The sequence below is a fragment of the Bufo gargarizans genome, chromosome 7, assembly GCF_014858855.1.
Source record: "Bufo gargarizans isolate SCDJY-AF-19 chromosome 7, ASM1485885v1, whole genome shotgun sequence".
NCBI classification, from domain to species: Eukaryota; Metazoa; Chordata; class Amphibia; order Anura; family Bufonidae; genus Bufo; species Bufo gargarizans.
This window is the reverse complement of record NC_058086.1, coordinates 14,015,705-14,028,714: the sequence shown is the minus strand read 5'-3', so window position 1 is coordinate 14,028,714 and position 13,010 is coordinate 14,015,705. Positions and strand designations below refer to the sequence as shown.

The following is a 13,010-nucleotide window of genomic DNA, read 5'->3' as shown; positions in this document are numbered from 1 at the left end:
CAAGAAAGAGAGGCGCTGGCAGAGGAAGCAGAAAGAGCAAGGGTACACAGAGTTGCTTGGGCCCACCCTGCTCATTTGGATTGAAAGTACTTTTTCTCCACAATGAAGCCATGGATGGCTAAGTGAAAAAGTATTATTACACTAATTTAGGCTAGCCCTACTTGTCCTTGTGTCTGGTTTAACAGTGGCATAGATTGCCAGATTGTGGCCGGATCACCTCCGGACCCCATTATAGTTGATTGGGCCGCACGACATTCTGGTAGCATCCGGCAATGCCGGATCTGGCAGGCTGCTCTCCGCCGGAACAGCCTGCTGGATCGGCAAACGCAAATGTGAAACAAGCCTTATATGGATTATCTGAAATTCAGAGATGCATCCAGTGGCGTCTTGATAATTACTGCTGAAAACAGGAATTGGCATTATGGGGTTGATTTATCAAAACTGGTGTAGAGGAAAACTGGACAACTAAGCCAGTTTTCTTCTACACTGGTTTTGATAAATCTGCCCTTATGTTTTCCTATTCCATGTGAAGTCTCTATACAGCTCACCTGCTTTGTGGCCCCGGATGCATGGAGGACGTGTGCAAAACACAAGTGATAATAAAAAAAAATCGACAGAGGAACTCCAGCATCCGATAAATGACCATGAAGACTTTATTAAGCGCTTTAAAACCAAGCAGGTGACATCATGGACTATGGTCACTACTGTCAGACCCGAAACGCGTTAACGAACTCTTGGTTATTTGTAATTTTATATTAGTTGTCTGTTTTGTCTTGTCAGACCCGAAACGCGTTCTCTGTTTGGTCTTAACGACTACAATAAAGTCTTCACAGTCTTATCGGATGCTGGAGTTCCTCCATTGATCTACAAAATGAATATAGCTGAATATAGCCGCAACTTGAGAACTAAATTATTTAGGAATGTTTGCATATCTTCTCTGATTATACAGTGGAGGTGAATAAAGAGAGTTTATATAGGAAGAGTAATTTTACGTTCCATCCTACAAATTTGTCAGCAGGGATATCTGTTTATAGCAGTACATATTATATCATTATAATATAGTCCTATATTAGCAGCCTGGCTTAGCTTGTATTTTATTTCATGCAAACTGCCTATATGGGGGACATTTTAAAAACAACATACCTTGGCGTTTGCATTTCCACATAGTTTTTGGGAACATATCCCTCATTGGCCCTAAGTTCTGCCTTAAACCAGTTATCGTCTGAGGCAAGGATCTGTTGAGAGAAAAAGAATAAAGCAGTTCAGTCATCTATCTTTCCAATGTGCATGGATGGAATAATATGTCAATGATGTATGAGCAGTACTAAGGTTGTTTATAGGCTATATATATATAATAGAACTATTCCCTGGATGGTCGTTCTCCTATAAGCTCTTTTAGCTATGAGAAAAATAGTCTCTTGTACCCAGAAGGTTAGGAAGCAGGAATTGTGAGTAGATACTGTATATTTTTTGGACACTTGCACACTGTTGCTTTTTTTGCCACTGATAATTTGCCATAATAACTAGCTGCTTACTTTGAAAGCTTTATTTTTAAAATGTAGTTCACACAATGCATCCAAAAACTGCATGCATTTCCAGGGCAATATGCCCTAGATCAGTGGTGGCCAACCTCTGGCACTCCAGCTGTGGTGAAACTACGACTCCCAGCATGCTCCATTCATTTCTATGGGGTTCTGAGAACAGCCAATCAGGTACGCATCTTGGGAACTGTAGTTTTACCACGGCTGGAGTGGTGGAGGTTAGTCATCACAGCCCTAGATGTTCTGGTTTTATCACAGAGTTGTCATGTAATTTCCCATTTTGCTTCAATAAGTGAAAGCTTTAGAAACAGGCATGCTCAACCTGCGGCCCTCCAGCTGTTGCAAAACTACAACTCCCAGCATGCCCGAACGGCCTACAGCTATCAGCCTACAGCAGGACATTTTGGGAGTTGTAGTTTTACAACAGCTGGAGGGCCGCAGGTTGAGCATGCCTTAGATGAAAATCTCAATTGCACAGCAATACCATGTCCATAGACTAACATATTGTATGTACTGCCTTTTTTGACTCAGGAGATATGACAACTACAGGAGGAGATCTGGCAACTGTATGACTATTACCATGACAGACCGTATCACAGCATGGGGAGATGCCAACCAGTATTAATGTGACCCTGTGGTTCTTTCCCCTTTAATTCCTTGTAATGCAGTTGGTTAGGCCTCTTTCACACTTGCGTTGTCCGGATCCGGCGTGTACTCTATTTGCCGGAATTACACGCCGGATCTGGAAAAACGCAAGTGAACTGAAAGCATTTGAAGACGGATCCGTCTTAAAATTTGTTCAGTGTTACTATGGCAGCCAGGACGCTATTAAAGTCCTGGTTGCCATAGTAGTAGTGGGGAGCGGGGGAGCAGTATACTTACCGTCCGTGCGGCTCCCGGGGCGCTCCAGAATGACGTCAGGACGTACCATGCTATCACGTCATTCATGCGCGTGGGGCGCCCTGACGTCACTCTGGAGCGCCCCGGGAGCCGCACGGACGGTAAGTATACTGCTCCCCCGCTCCCCACTACACTTTACCATGGCAAACAGGACTTTAGCGTTCTGGCAGCCATGGTAACTATTCAGAAAAAGCTAAACGTCGGATCCGGCAATGCGCCGAAACGACGTTTAGCTTAAGGACAGATCTGGATTAATGCTTTTCAATGGGCATTAATTCCGGATCCGGCCTTGCGGCAAGTGTTCAGGATTGCTGCGGTATTTTCTCCGGCCAAAAAACATTCTGGTCCGGAACTGAAGACATCCTGATGCATCCTGAACGGATTTCCCTCCATTCAGAATGCATTGGGATAATCCTGATCAGGATTCTTCCGGCATAGAGCCCCGACGACGGAACTCTATGCCGAAACAGAACAACGCAAGTGTGAAAGAGCCCTTAGTGGTACCAGTATTGGGCTGTGTTCCTGAGGTCTGAAGTAATAGTACATACGTTCTGAAGACCTTTAGGAGGGACCTGGAAGCTAGAAAACATGTAGTTATGTAACAGAGAGCTGAGCTCTATTGGAGACATCATCAGGGATGTGTCTGTCTTGCTATGGCGACTTCTCCTTGGTCGATAGGTAGTTGGCTCATTTATTTAAGGCTTTGACGACTGTTACTTTATTCTGTATGTTATCTTTTGCATACATATTTTACCAGTATAGTAAAATTTTTGCCCACTTAAGTTGTGTTAAGCCTGTTTCTTCCCGGATCTCATAATTCATGGTTATACACCCTACCTCAACATATACCCTGCTGCAGAACCTAAAATAAAAGGTGTACCACTTTGGTTTGTGATCATTGACCAGGCACCACTAGCAGATGACACTTTTTGTCAATCTTCAATCACGTTAAGCTTTCCAGGTGTTCTTTTTTTCATTTTCTGGTAGTGTGACTAAATGTGTACGCATGTTGGTTTTGAAAAATTCGATTTTAATGTGTGCTGTATACATGGGGAAAGATCCAGGAAAAGGATAGTGAGGACTACATTTGGCCATATCTTGACATATTCTTGCAATTTCGGATGCATTGACTATCTAATGTTTATGAGATTTGGAAGTTGTTTGACCGAGAGCTACTGTTGGCTAAAACAAAGCGTTATCGATTTTTCCTGTCCAAGAAGTGGTGCCAGAACTGTCTTCTAGCTGCTTATCCACTTGATCCCTGAAATAAAATCTATTGCAGGCATCAAATTAATTAGAAGTTGATGGAATTGTGTTTAATAAAACTTGGTCAGAATGAAAATGTACCTTCTGCAGCAATGATTTTTTGTTCTCAGATTTTTCTCTAGATAAACTGTGCATACATTGTCTGAAAATCTGAAAAGTTGTACCTAGACCAAAACCACACCAAGCTCAATTTAGTTATAAGAGTAAATGGTAGCAAACTACATGCAGTAATGGAAAAAAATGAAGATAAGAATGTATTTGATATGATAACCATACTGTTTTGCAGTGTCACGTATGTCCAAATAGTGCATAGTGTGACCAGATAGCACCATACAGTGCTCAGATAATGCACAAAGGGAATACAAATACAATATTTTTCTGACTATAAAATTCACTTTATTTTCTCCCAAAAATGGGGGGAAAATATAGTGCATGGCCGATACATCACGTGTACATCGCAGGCCACCCTGTGCGGCATTTGGACAGGCATGCAATGTATGCCATCTATCGGCATGTGTACTAACCTGGCTGTCCTCCAGTTCCCCGTGCATCAAAGCGATGACATTTTCTTCCTGTCCCCTGTTCCAGAGATACTGCTGGAGGGAGATGGTGGGTGCAGACATTACTTAAAGATAACGTGAATGCTGTGCCTGTACTTTCCTCCCCACCTGACTGCCCCACTGCTCAGGTACCAGCTTAACGTACCCTATGCATGTATAAGTGTCCCCCATAAGTGTCTAAGCCTAATAAAGTGTCCCATATAAGTGTATAAGCCTAATACAGTGTCCCCCATAACAGTGTATCAGCACCAGATCTCCTCATAACAGTCGTCAGTACAGATCCCCCCATAACAGTGTGTCAGCAGCACATTCCCCCATAACAGTGTGTCAGCAGCACATTCCCCCATAAGAGTGCGTCAGTACAGATGCCCCAGAACAGTGTGTCAGCAGCACATTCCCCCATAACAGTGTGTCAGCAGCATATTCCTCCATAACAGTGCGTCAGCAGCACATTCCTCCATAACAGTATTTCAGCAGCGCATTCCTCCATAACAGTGTGTCAGCAGCACATTCCTCCATAACAGTGTGTCAGCAGCACATTCCTCCATAACAGTGTGTCAGCAGCACATTCCACCATAACAGTGTGTCAGCAGCACATTCCCCCATAACAGTGTGTCAGAAGCACATTCCTCCATAACAGTGTGTCAGCAGCACATTCCTCCATAACAGTGTGTCAGCAGCACATTCCTCCATAACAGTGTGTCAGAAGCACATTCCTCCATAACAGAGTGTCAGCAGCATATTCCTCCATAACAGTGAGTCAGCAGCACATTCCTCCATAACAGTGTGTCAGAAGCACATTCCTCCATAACAGTGTGTCAGCAGCACATTCCTCCATAACAGTGTGTCAGCAGCACATTCCTCCATAACAGTGTGTCAGCAGCACATTCCTCCATAAGAGTGCGTCAGTACAGATGCCCCAGAACAGTATGTCAGCAGCACATTCCCCCATAACAGTGTGTCAGCAGCATATTCCTCCATAACAGTGAGTCAGCAGCACATTCCTCCATAACAGTATTTCAGCAGCGCATTCCTCCATAACAGTGTGTCAGCAGCACATTCCTCCATAACAGTGTGTCAGCAGCACATTCCTCCATAACAGTGTGTCAGCAGCACATTCCCCCATAACAGTGTGTCAGAAGCACATTCCTCCATAACAGTGTGTCAGCAGCACATTCCTCCATAACAGTGTGTCAGCAGCACATTCCTCCATAACAGTGTGTCAGCAGCACATTCCCCCATAACAGTGTGTCAGCAGCACATTCCCCCATAACAGTGTGTCAGAAGCACATTCCACCCTAACAGCGTGTCAGCAGCAGATCTCCCATAACAGAGTGTCAGCAGCACATTCCCCCCATAACAGTGTGTCAGCAGCACATTACCCCATAACAGAGTGTCAGCAGCACATTCCCCCATAACAGTGTGTCAGCAGCACATTACCCCATAACAGAGTGTCAGCAGCACATTACCCCATAACAGAATGTCAGCAGCACATTCCCCCATAACAGTGTGTCAGCAGCACATTCCCCCATAACAGTGTGTCAGCAGCACATTCCCCTATAACAGTGTCAGCAGCACATTCCACCATAACAGAGTGTCAGCAGCACATTACCCCATAACAGTGTGTCAGCAGCACATTACCCCATAACAGAGTGTCAGCAGCACATTACCCCATAACAGAGTGTCAGCAGCACATTACCCCATAACAGTGTGTCAGCAGCACATTCCCCCATAACAGTGTGTCAGCAGCACATTCCCCCCATAAGAGTGTCAGCAGCAAATTCCCCCCATAACAGAGTGTCAGCAGCACATTCCCCCCACAACAGTGTGTCAGCAGCATATTCCCCCATAACAGTGTGTCAGCAGCAAATTCCCCCCCATAACAGTGTGTCAGCAGCACATTCCCCCCATAACAGTGTGTCAGCAGCACATTCACCCCATAACATAGTGTCAGCAGCACATTCCCCCATAACAGAGTGTCAGCAGCACATTACCCCATAACAGTATGTCAGCAGCAGATCCCCCTATAACAGTGTGTCAGCATTAAATCCCCCCACAGATAAGACCCTGTAGTCTGCGCCTTCTGTGTTACAATGCCCACACACAACTAAAACACCAGAGTTTGCCCCACCTCTCAGCTAGAGCCAAAAGTTTGTGATTTTGACGCTTCATTTCATTAAACCCACTATGAAGGTTTAATAAGTAGAATGTTTTTTATTTATTTTTGTCTCAACGAGGTGTAAGTCTTATAGTCCGATGTATCTTATAGTGCGAAAAATACGGTAAATTGTGCAAACTTTGCCAAGAAGGTGCTATTCAATGCTAAATTAGTACTTTTTATTTATGAAAAAATATGACATATTTCCCACAAGTGTCATACAGTTCCAATATCTACAGCCTTGGAATAGAGTGCCATACATATTGCATAGATAGTACAAAACAGTACAACTCATCTCTCATGTAATAACAGCTGCATCTTAGCAATTCCATGCTGGGAGGCTAGTTCTCCTATAGTAACAGTTCTGCTACAGGCAGTATGATACAAGAACCAGAAGTCACTCAGATGAGACATTTCTTAGTCTAATGTGGTATTTTATGCACTGTGAAAAAAACGCCTGTTAAAAACGGACACACTGGAGAAAATTTATCAAAACATAACAACCAATCAGACTCCGCCTTTCATTTTCAAAAGGAGATCTGGTTGCCATAGACAACTAAGCCAGTTTTGCTTTATACCAATTTTGATATATTTCCCCCATAGTCAGTTTTTCATGGCCATTTTTTAACCATTTTTTACATCCATTTTCTAGCCATCTATCTGTTTTTAACAGCCATCTTAGATCCGTTTGGCTTCCATTCTTAACAGCTGCTAAAAACGACCATCAAAAAGGGATGAATTCCCCTTTAACTCTGGACTCTGCTGCAGGGGAACCACCAGGCCGCTACCTCTTGGTGTAGTCTCCGTTTAAGTGACTATTGTAGACAGCATATGTATCTATCACAGCAGGCTTAGATAGATGCTCGGCTCTATGGCCCAGATTTACTAATGTGTGCCTAAAATCTGCCTAAAAAGTGGTGCAGATGACCGCAATTTGGAGCATCAAGGGTTTCTACACTCTTGTCCGACATACTTGACATGGTGGTGGGGAATGGTGGAAAGGGTGCCGCTTACATAAAAGGTGGGCCTAGGAGGCGCCATTTTGCACCAAAATTGAGACACAATTCTAGCGTAAAAATATGTCTCAAGGTAAGCCAACTAATAGTTGGCATAGAGCTAGACAAAGTGTCTATCCCTGCACCACGTTGATCATCCTGCCTGAGCTACTGTAAACAATCTGGTGTAGGTCTAGATGGCCTCTCTATGCTTGCCTCATCTTTAGGATTAGTAAATCTAGACCTATGTATGCTTCTGAGGAGCAAATCTCCCTCTTCTTGTGCCTCTCATATTGTACTCCCTCACTGCTGAGCCGCTCATATTTGTTCTCAGTTACAGCTTCCTATAACTCCTGGTGCTAGAACTGAGCATGCTCGACCAGCAAGCTGAAGTTGAACTACAGGTCGTAACACTAAACAGTGTGCTATACATCAGATTTTGGGCCAGTAAGTGGTGAATAATGATGTGGGAAACTAATGATAACATTTAATTCATTTATATTTGATGTTTTTTGTTTTGCACTACACATTTTCAACAGTCAAGCATCAAGTTGTATATATTGGAGTACCACTTGAATCATCTAGGTAAACTAAGAGGGCAATGAAAAAGACCTCGCTGGGTCACCGAAACATCGCTGAAGCAAATCTATCCTTGTTGTCTATTCTACAGATGCCCTAGGTCTAGAAGGGTTTTGAACATCTGACAATGAAGGCTTTGACTGGGATTGTAATCGAAGTCTGAGTGTTTTAAACACCTTCATTCATATCTTGATAGATATTTTTCCCCCTTTCAGACAAGGAATGTGAAAAGAAGTTCAAACCATACCCAATGATTCAGAACTAGAAGGAGAAGGTCAGGTCAGGTGGAACCAAGCTCCTGTCATCTGCAGTTTCTAAACCAAGGGCCGTGTCATACTGATTATATGGATTCTGGTCTATTTCTGGGAGAGTGAGATATGATAACCTTTTTCTTGACAAACAGATCTCTATTACTTCTTTTATTGCAATTGTCTACTGCAACAGACTTGCTCTTATTGTCAACACATCTTGTAGACCTTCCGCAGGAGAGAGATTAACAGATATGCAGCCTTGAATAAAATACTTTGTGAATAGTGTGTGGGTTTCAGTTGACATAACAGGGTCAACTTCTGAATAAAACAGGTCGAAAAATAACAAGCGTATTTATGTTTCGTCTATTGGATCAGCATACAGGTCCTTGTTCCCTGGTCTAAGTTAAATGAATGGCAGAATAAAAAAAAAAAAACTATTAAGTTACCTTCCCAAAGCACAGAATAACAGCAAGGCCAGTTTATCTGTATCCCCTATGGATTACACAAAGGTTTCTGTCTCCATGTTAATTGACTGAAGCTTTCAGAGCGTGGATGGAGAGGTGAGAGGCTGGCAATTTCATTTTATCCCTGCAGCTATACATTGCTTTGCTCTCCTGGGAAGAAAAAGGCGCAAGGAGGGTATAACCTGAAATTGTATTTATTTAAAACATTTTAGAGAGAGGGAACATTCATGAACTTGCCTCTGTCTAGGGAAATTAAAGCAGTTTGGTGACTGAGTGTCTCATTGTCTAAAAAATATTAGGTAAATGTGAGGACTTGTAGAAGGCGGGAATATTCCAGAAGAGATGTAAAATATAGAAATCAAAATGTCAGGCAAGAGACAGAAACAATGACGCATCGTTTATTCATCATGTCCAAATCATTACGCAGATCCAAGGGGAATGAGCAGATTTTCTGATAAGTATATAAAAAAAAAAATTCATTATGGAGGGGAATTTTTTAAGGGGATTTGTAAAATTTGAGTTAGCCTCTGTAAAGCCCTTTAAATCTTAAAAGGATTGTTCACCCACCGGGGCCTTTTGGGCTGTCCCCTCACGTTGCTGTAGCGGTGGAAGGAAACACACCTGGGTTCCCACTGGGTTCTGACTCCTTTGCTCCTCTACGACCACTGCACATCTCTGTTCTCCCTGTGTCAACATCCATTTTGATACAGGTCACATGGCTGCTGCAACCAATGGATTGCTGCGGCAGTGACATGTTCCTCATGTATTATATAATTAGGTCATATGACCCATGGGAAATACAAAATCGCTGTAAGCTACCTTTGCAGTTGCTGACGAAACGATGTCTTATATGTGCTCAATAGGAGACAAGTGTGGAGATGCTTCAGGCCATCGTAGCACTGTTCACAACATGCAACCAGGCATTGTCCTGTTTAAAAACAGCTCCTGGGACTCTTTGGATAAATGGCTATACCAATGGATCCAAGACCAAATCTATAGAACGCTGAGCTGTTATTGTACCTGAGGTAAAAACCAAATGGTCAATTGAACACCTGTAGTTGGACATCAAACTCAGAGCTCAATGTCATGCAAACATCTTCTTTTAGTTTTTGTGGACACTGTTGGCCACCCTATGCTTGGGATGTGACTTCCAATTTCACCTGCAGCAGAGAATGGATCACTACTGGCCATCCTTTTAATGAGATGCTCCGTCCTTGAGGAGGTTTGCCTCTGTGCATCTCTTGCTGTCATTCCAGTTCGATTCCATCATTGTTCTCCCTTGCACTAGGACACGCAACATTGAACATTGCTGACATCTCAGCCTAGGATTCTAGAGATCTGTGATAAACCAAGGTCTCTTAGTTCAAGGATTCTGTCCCTCTCAGTTTTAAAACTTTGCTTTAAATCTGACTTTTATGCCCCTCCCACATGCCACAGATTGGAGCTAGGTGCTTGAAAATGTGAGCATTTGAAGATCTTAGCGACATCTGCTACTTCCTTTGCATACCATTAGGGCTTGTCACTTTGGCGTTGCAATTTCAGTGTTGATTTATTTACATATAAATGCAGAAAATTTTTCAAATCTGTATAAGCACATCTCTGTAACAAATAGGGTGATGCCTGTCACGGCTGGAGGTGGGGGAAACCCCCAGCCGTGCGGTGCCAGGAGATGGTAGGGTTACCACTTGGCCAAACAACACAGAATTAGGGAGCAGGTCACCTCCTGTTGCGTCCCTAACTCTGACCCTGTCTCCTACCTGCATGGGCCGACCTTGATGGTAGGAGGGCCCATACTCAGGAACCTCGGATCCCTGCTGACCCTCCGCAGATCCCTGACCTAAGAGCTGGGTGAGACGACCTACTCCTCCTTGGCACGGAGGAGCAGGAGTCTCAATGGCCAAGCAACAAGGGGAAACAGAAAACACCTTATGGCAGTGACAGGCAAACGCAATCAACACAACACTCACCTGCCACAGAACAACACAACCAGGAACCCATGTGCAGGTGCTGTTTGTTCAGGACACCAACAATGACAGCACACACAGACATCACACAGGAACCCTGGACCATAAGCTGCAATAATAGGTAAACCCCACACACACCTAGATAACACTGTGAAACAAAGTTTTATGACCAGAAGGGAGGCCCCCACTGGTAGATGGTAATATACAGGAGGCTGCTCCAGCTATGCCTGGCTGAAAGCAACCTACTGAGCCAAGCCAGAGACAGAGGCTTTATAGGCCTGAGTGGCCACACCCACCGGTCAGAACACACCCAGTGACATCACACACACTGGGAAGAGAATTAACCCTTCCAGCACCACCGGAAAGGGAAAACACACATAAAGGGGAAAGCACACAAACTCACTCACCTGTTACCACCAGCAACGGCATGCGTGGCAAACATGTTCTGGGGAACAGCCAGCAGGCCGAGACCCTGCCACCACATGCACACAACAACAACGTTGCCGCGGACAACCGCAGGTGAAGGGAGGTGTCTACGTGCATACAAAACATGAACTCGTGCACAACAAACAGACAAAGGAAGTGCACACAAAAACACGTTGCCAAGGGCAACACACAAAGTGCACACTGATAAACAACACACTGTGCACACCAATAAAAGGCACACCTATAGGAGAGGTTGCCAGGAGCAACCGCATGCCTACCGCAGCAAGCTGCCTAACACCACTCAGGCTGCACTGCTGCCAAATACCCAATGTTGCCAGCGGCAACCACAGGTGAGGCAACATACTATAGCCCTCACCTGTGATTGACAACAACACCAAGACCGCAGGCAACTGCATGCGGCCACAAGAGTCACGACCAATGACCAAGGGTCGTGACAATGCCTTTGCCGCTATTATTTACTTCCAGGTGTTAACATTTAACAAATATTAGCATCGCATACGCTTAAACTATGAAAGTGCACTAACTGGTTTGTGGTTAATTGGCTGCAGCTATTAACATAATAATTTATGCACAAATTAGTCGTACTATTGTAAATTGTACTAATTGTACATAATAGAGAATAGCTGTGTACGTGTGGGGGGCATCAGAACCGAAATCCCAATTTTTAAAAATTTTTTTTTACCCCTGTGGACTATTGCAAAAATATTCCAATGGAAATTCATACAAGAGCAGCTTCTTCTACTGATTACTGCAATAGCAAAAGAACATAAAATGATGTCCATTTAATGTAGCCAAATGTGAAAGTATTCATAGGAATAAAAAGAAAACAGATTATTATGATATCTATTGTGTTTGCTTCAAGGTGGCAAAGATTAAAAAGGTTAATTTAAGCTTTTAGTGTTTAGTTTTCACAGCATATTTACCATAATAAATATAACACATAAATCATTGCAATTGTAAAAGTGCACCTAATGTAAAATCCATTTCCAAGAAAAGATTAGGGACTATTAAAATTGCATACCTTTAAACGTGGTATTATATAATTGCGTGTTACATTTATGCATTAATAATATATTGTAACATGGATGGTGTAGGCTGTTTTTATAGTTACATTTCTTTTTCTTACAGTTATGCATAATAGCAGTTTTGTTTTCCTTTAAATAAAATGCTGTTGCAAGTATGTGATCCCGTTATTTTACTATACATTTATATTGCTGTGCATGGCTATAAGCTGTATGAGAACCTGCGAGCATGGCGGACCTGTTTATCTTTCTTTCACTTGAATTATTACGTATCTGTTTGAGATCAGTTTTTCTCTTTTTCCTTTTTGATTTACCTAGCCATCAGACCTATCATGGTCTAGTATGATCATTTTATATCTACCTCATATTGCCTCTTGTTCTCCCGGACAGTCACTGTGAAGAGTACAGGTATTACTATGTCCCTTCTTCTCATTTACACAGCCGTATGTTATTTGTGGTCCGCAAATATCTGGTTCAGTTGTTCAGCAAACATTTTCCGCATGTCCACAAAAAAAAAAAGGAATGTATGTTTCCGTATGCCTTCTGTATTTTGGGGATCCGCAATAAAACCGGAAGGTATCATTTTAATAAAGATTCAATGGTGACATGACAGGGCATTAAAGTTTCTGCAAAATACAGATTGCATATAGAACACATTCCGTGTGCAATCTGTATTTTTGCAGAAACATAGACATGAATGGTGCCACGGACCACATAGGACATGTTCTATCTTTTATATGGTCATTTAGAACGGACATATGGAAGCGGATAGCATACAGTGTGCTATCCATGGATTTTGTGGTCCAATAGAAATTAATGGGTCTGCATATGATCCGCAAAAACGAATGCGGAAAGAAAAATAC

At 43.0% G+C, this 13,010-nt stretch overlaps 1 protein-coding gene across 8 annotated transcripts in view; it reads right to left on the bottom strand.

The window, feature by feature from the left end:
- Positions 1–13,010, bottom strand: part of GRAP2 (GRB2 related adaptor protein 2) — a 281,374-nt gene that overhangs the window by 62,683 nt on the left and 205,681 nt on the right. For 4 of the 8 annotated variants that reach the window (XM_044302038.1, XM_044302035.1, XM_044302036.1 and 1 more), the window contains exons 3-4: positions 4,232–4,303; positions 1,144–1,235 (exon numbers count right to left, since the gene is read on the bottom strand). In XM_044302038.1, the coding sequence (XP_044157973.1) occupies positions 1,144–1,235; positions 4,232–4,303 (164 nt within the window). The remainder of the gene's footprint in view (positions 1–1,143; positions 1,236–4,231; positions 4,304–13,010) is intronic. The other 4 variants (XM_044302040.1, XM_044302043.1, XM_044302042.1 and 1 more) reach the window with 1 other exon arrangement.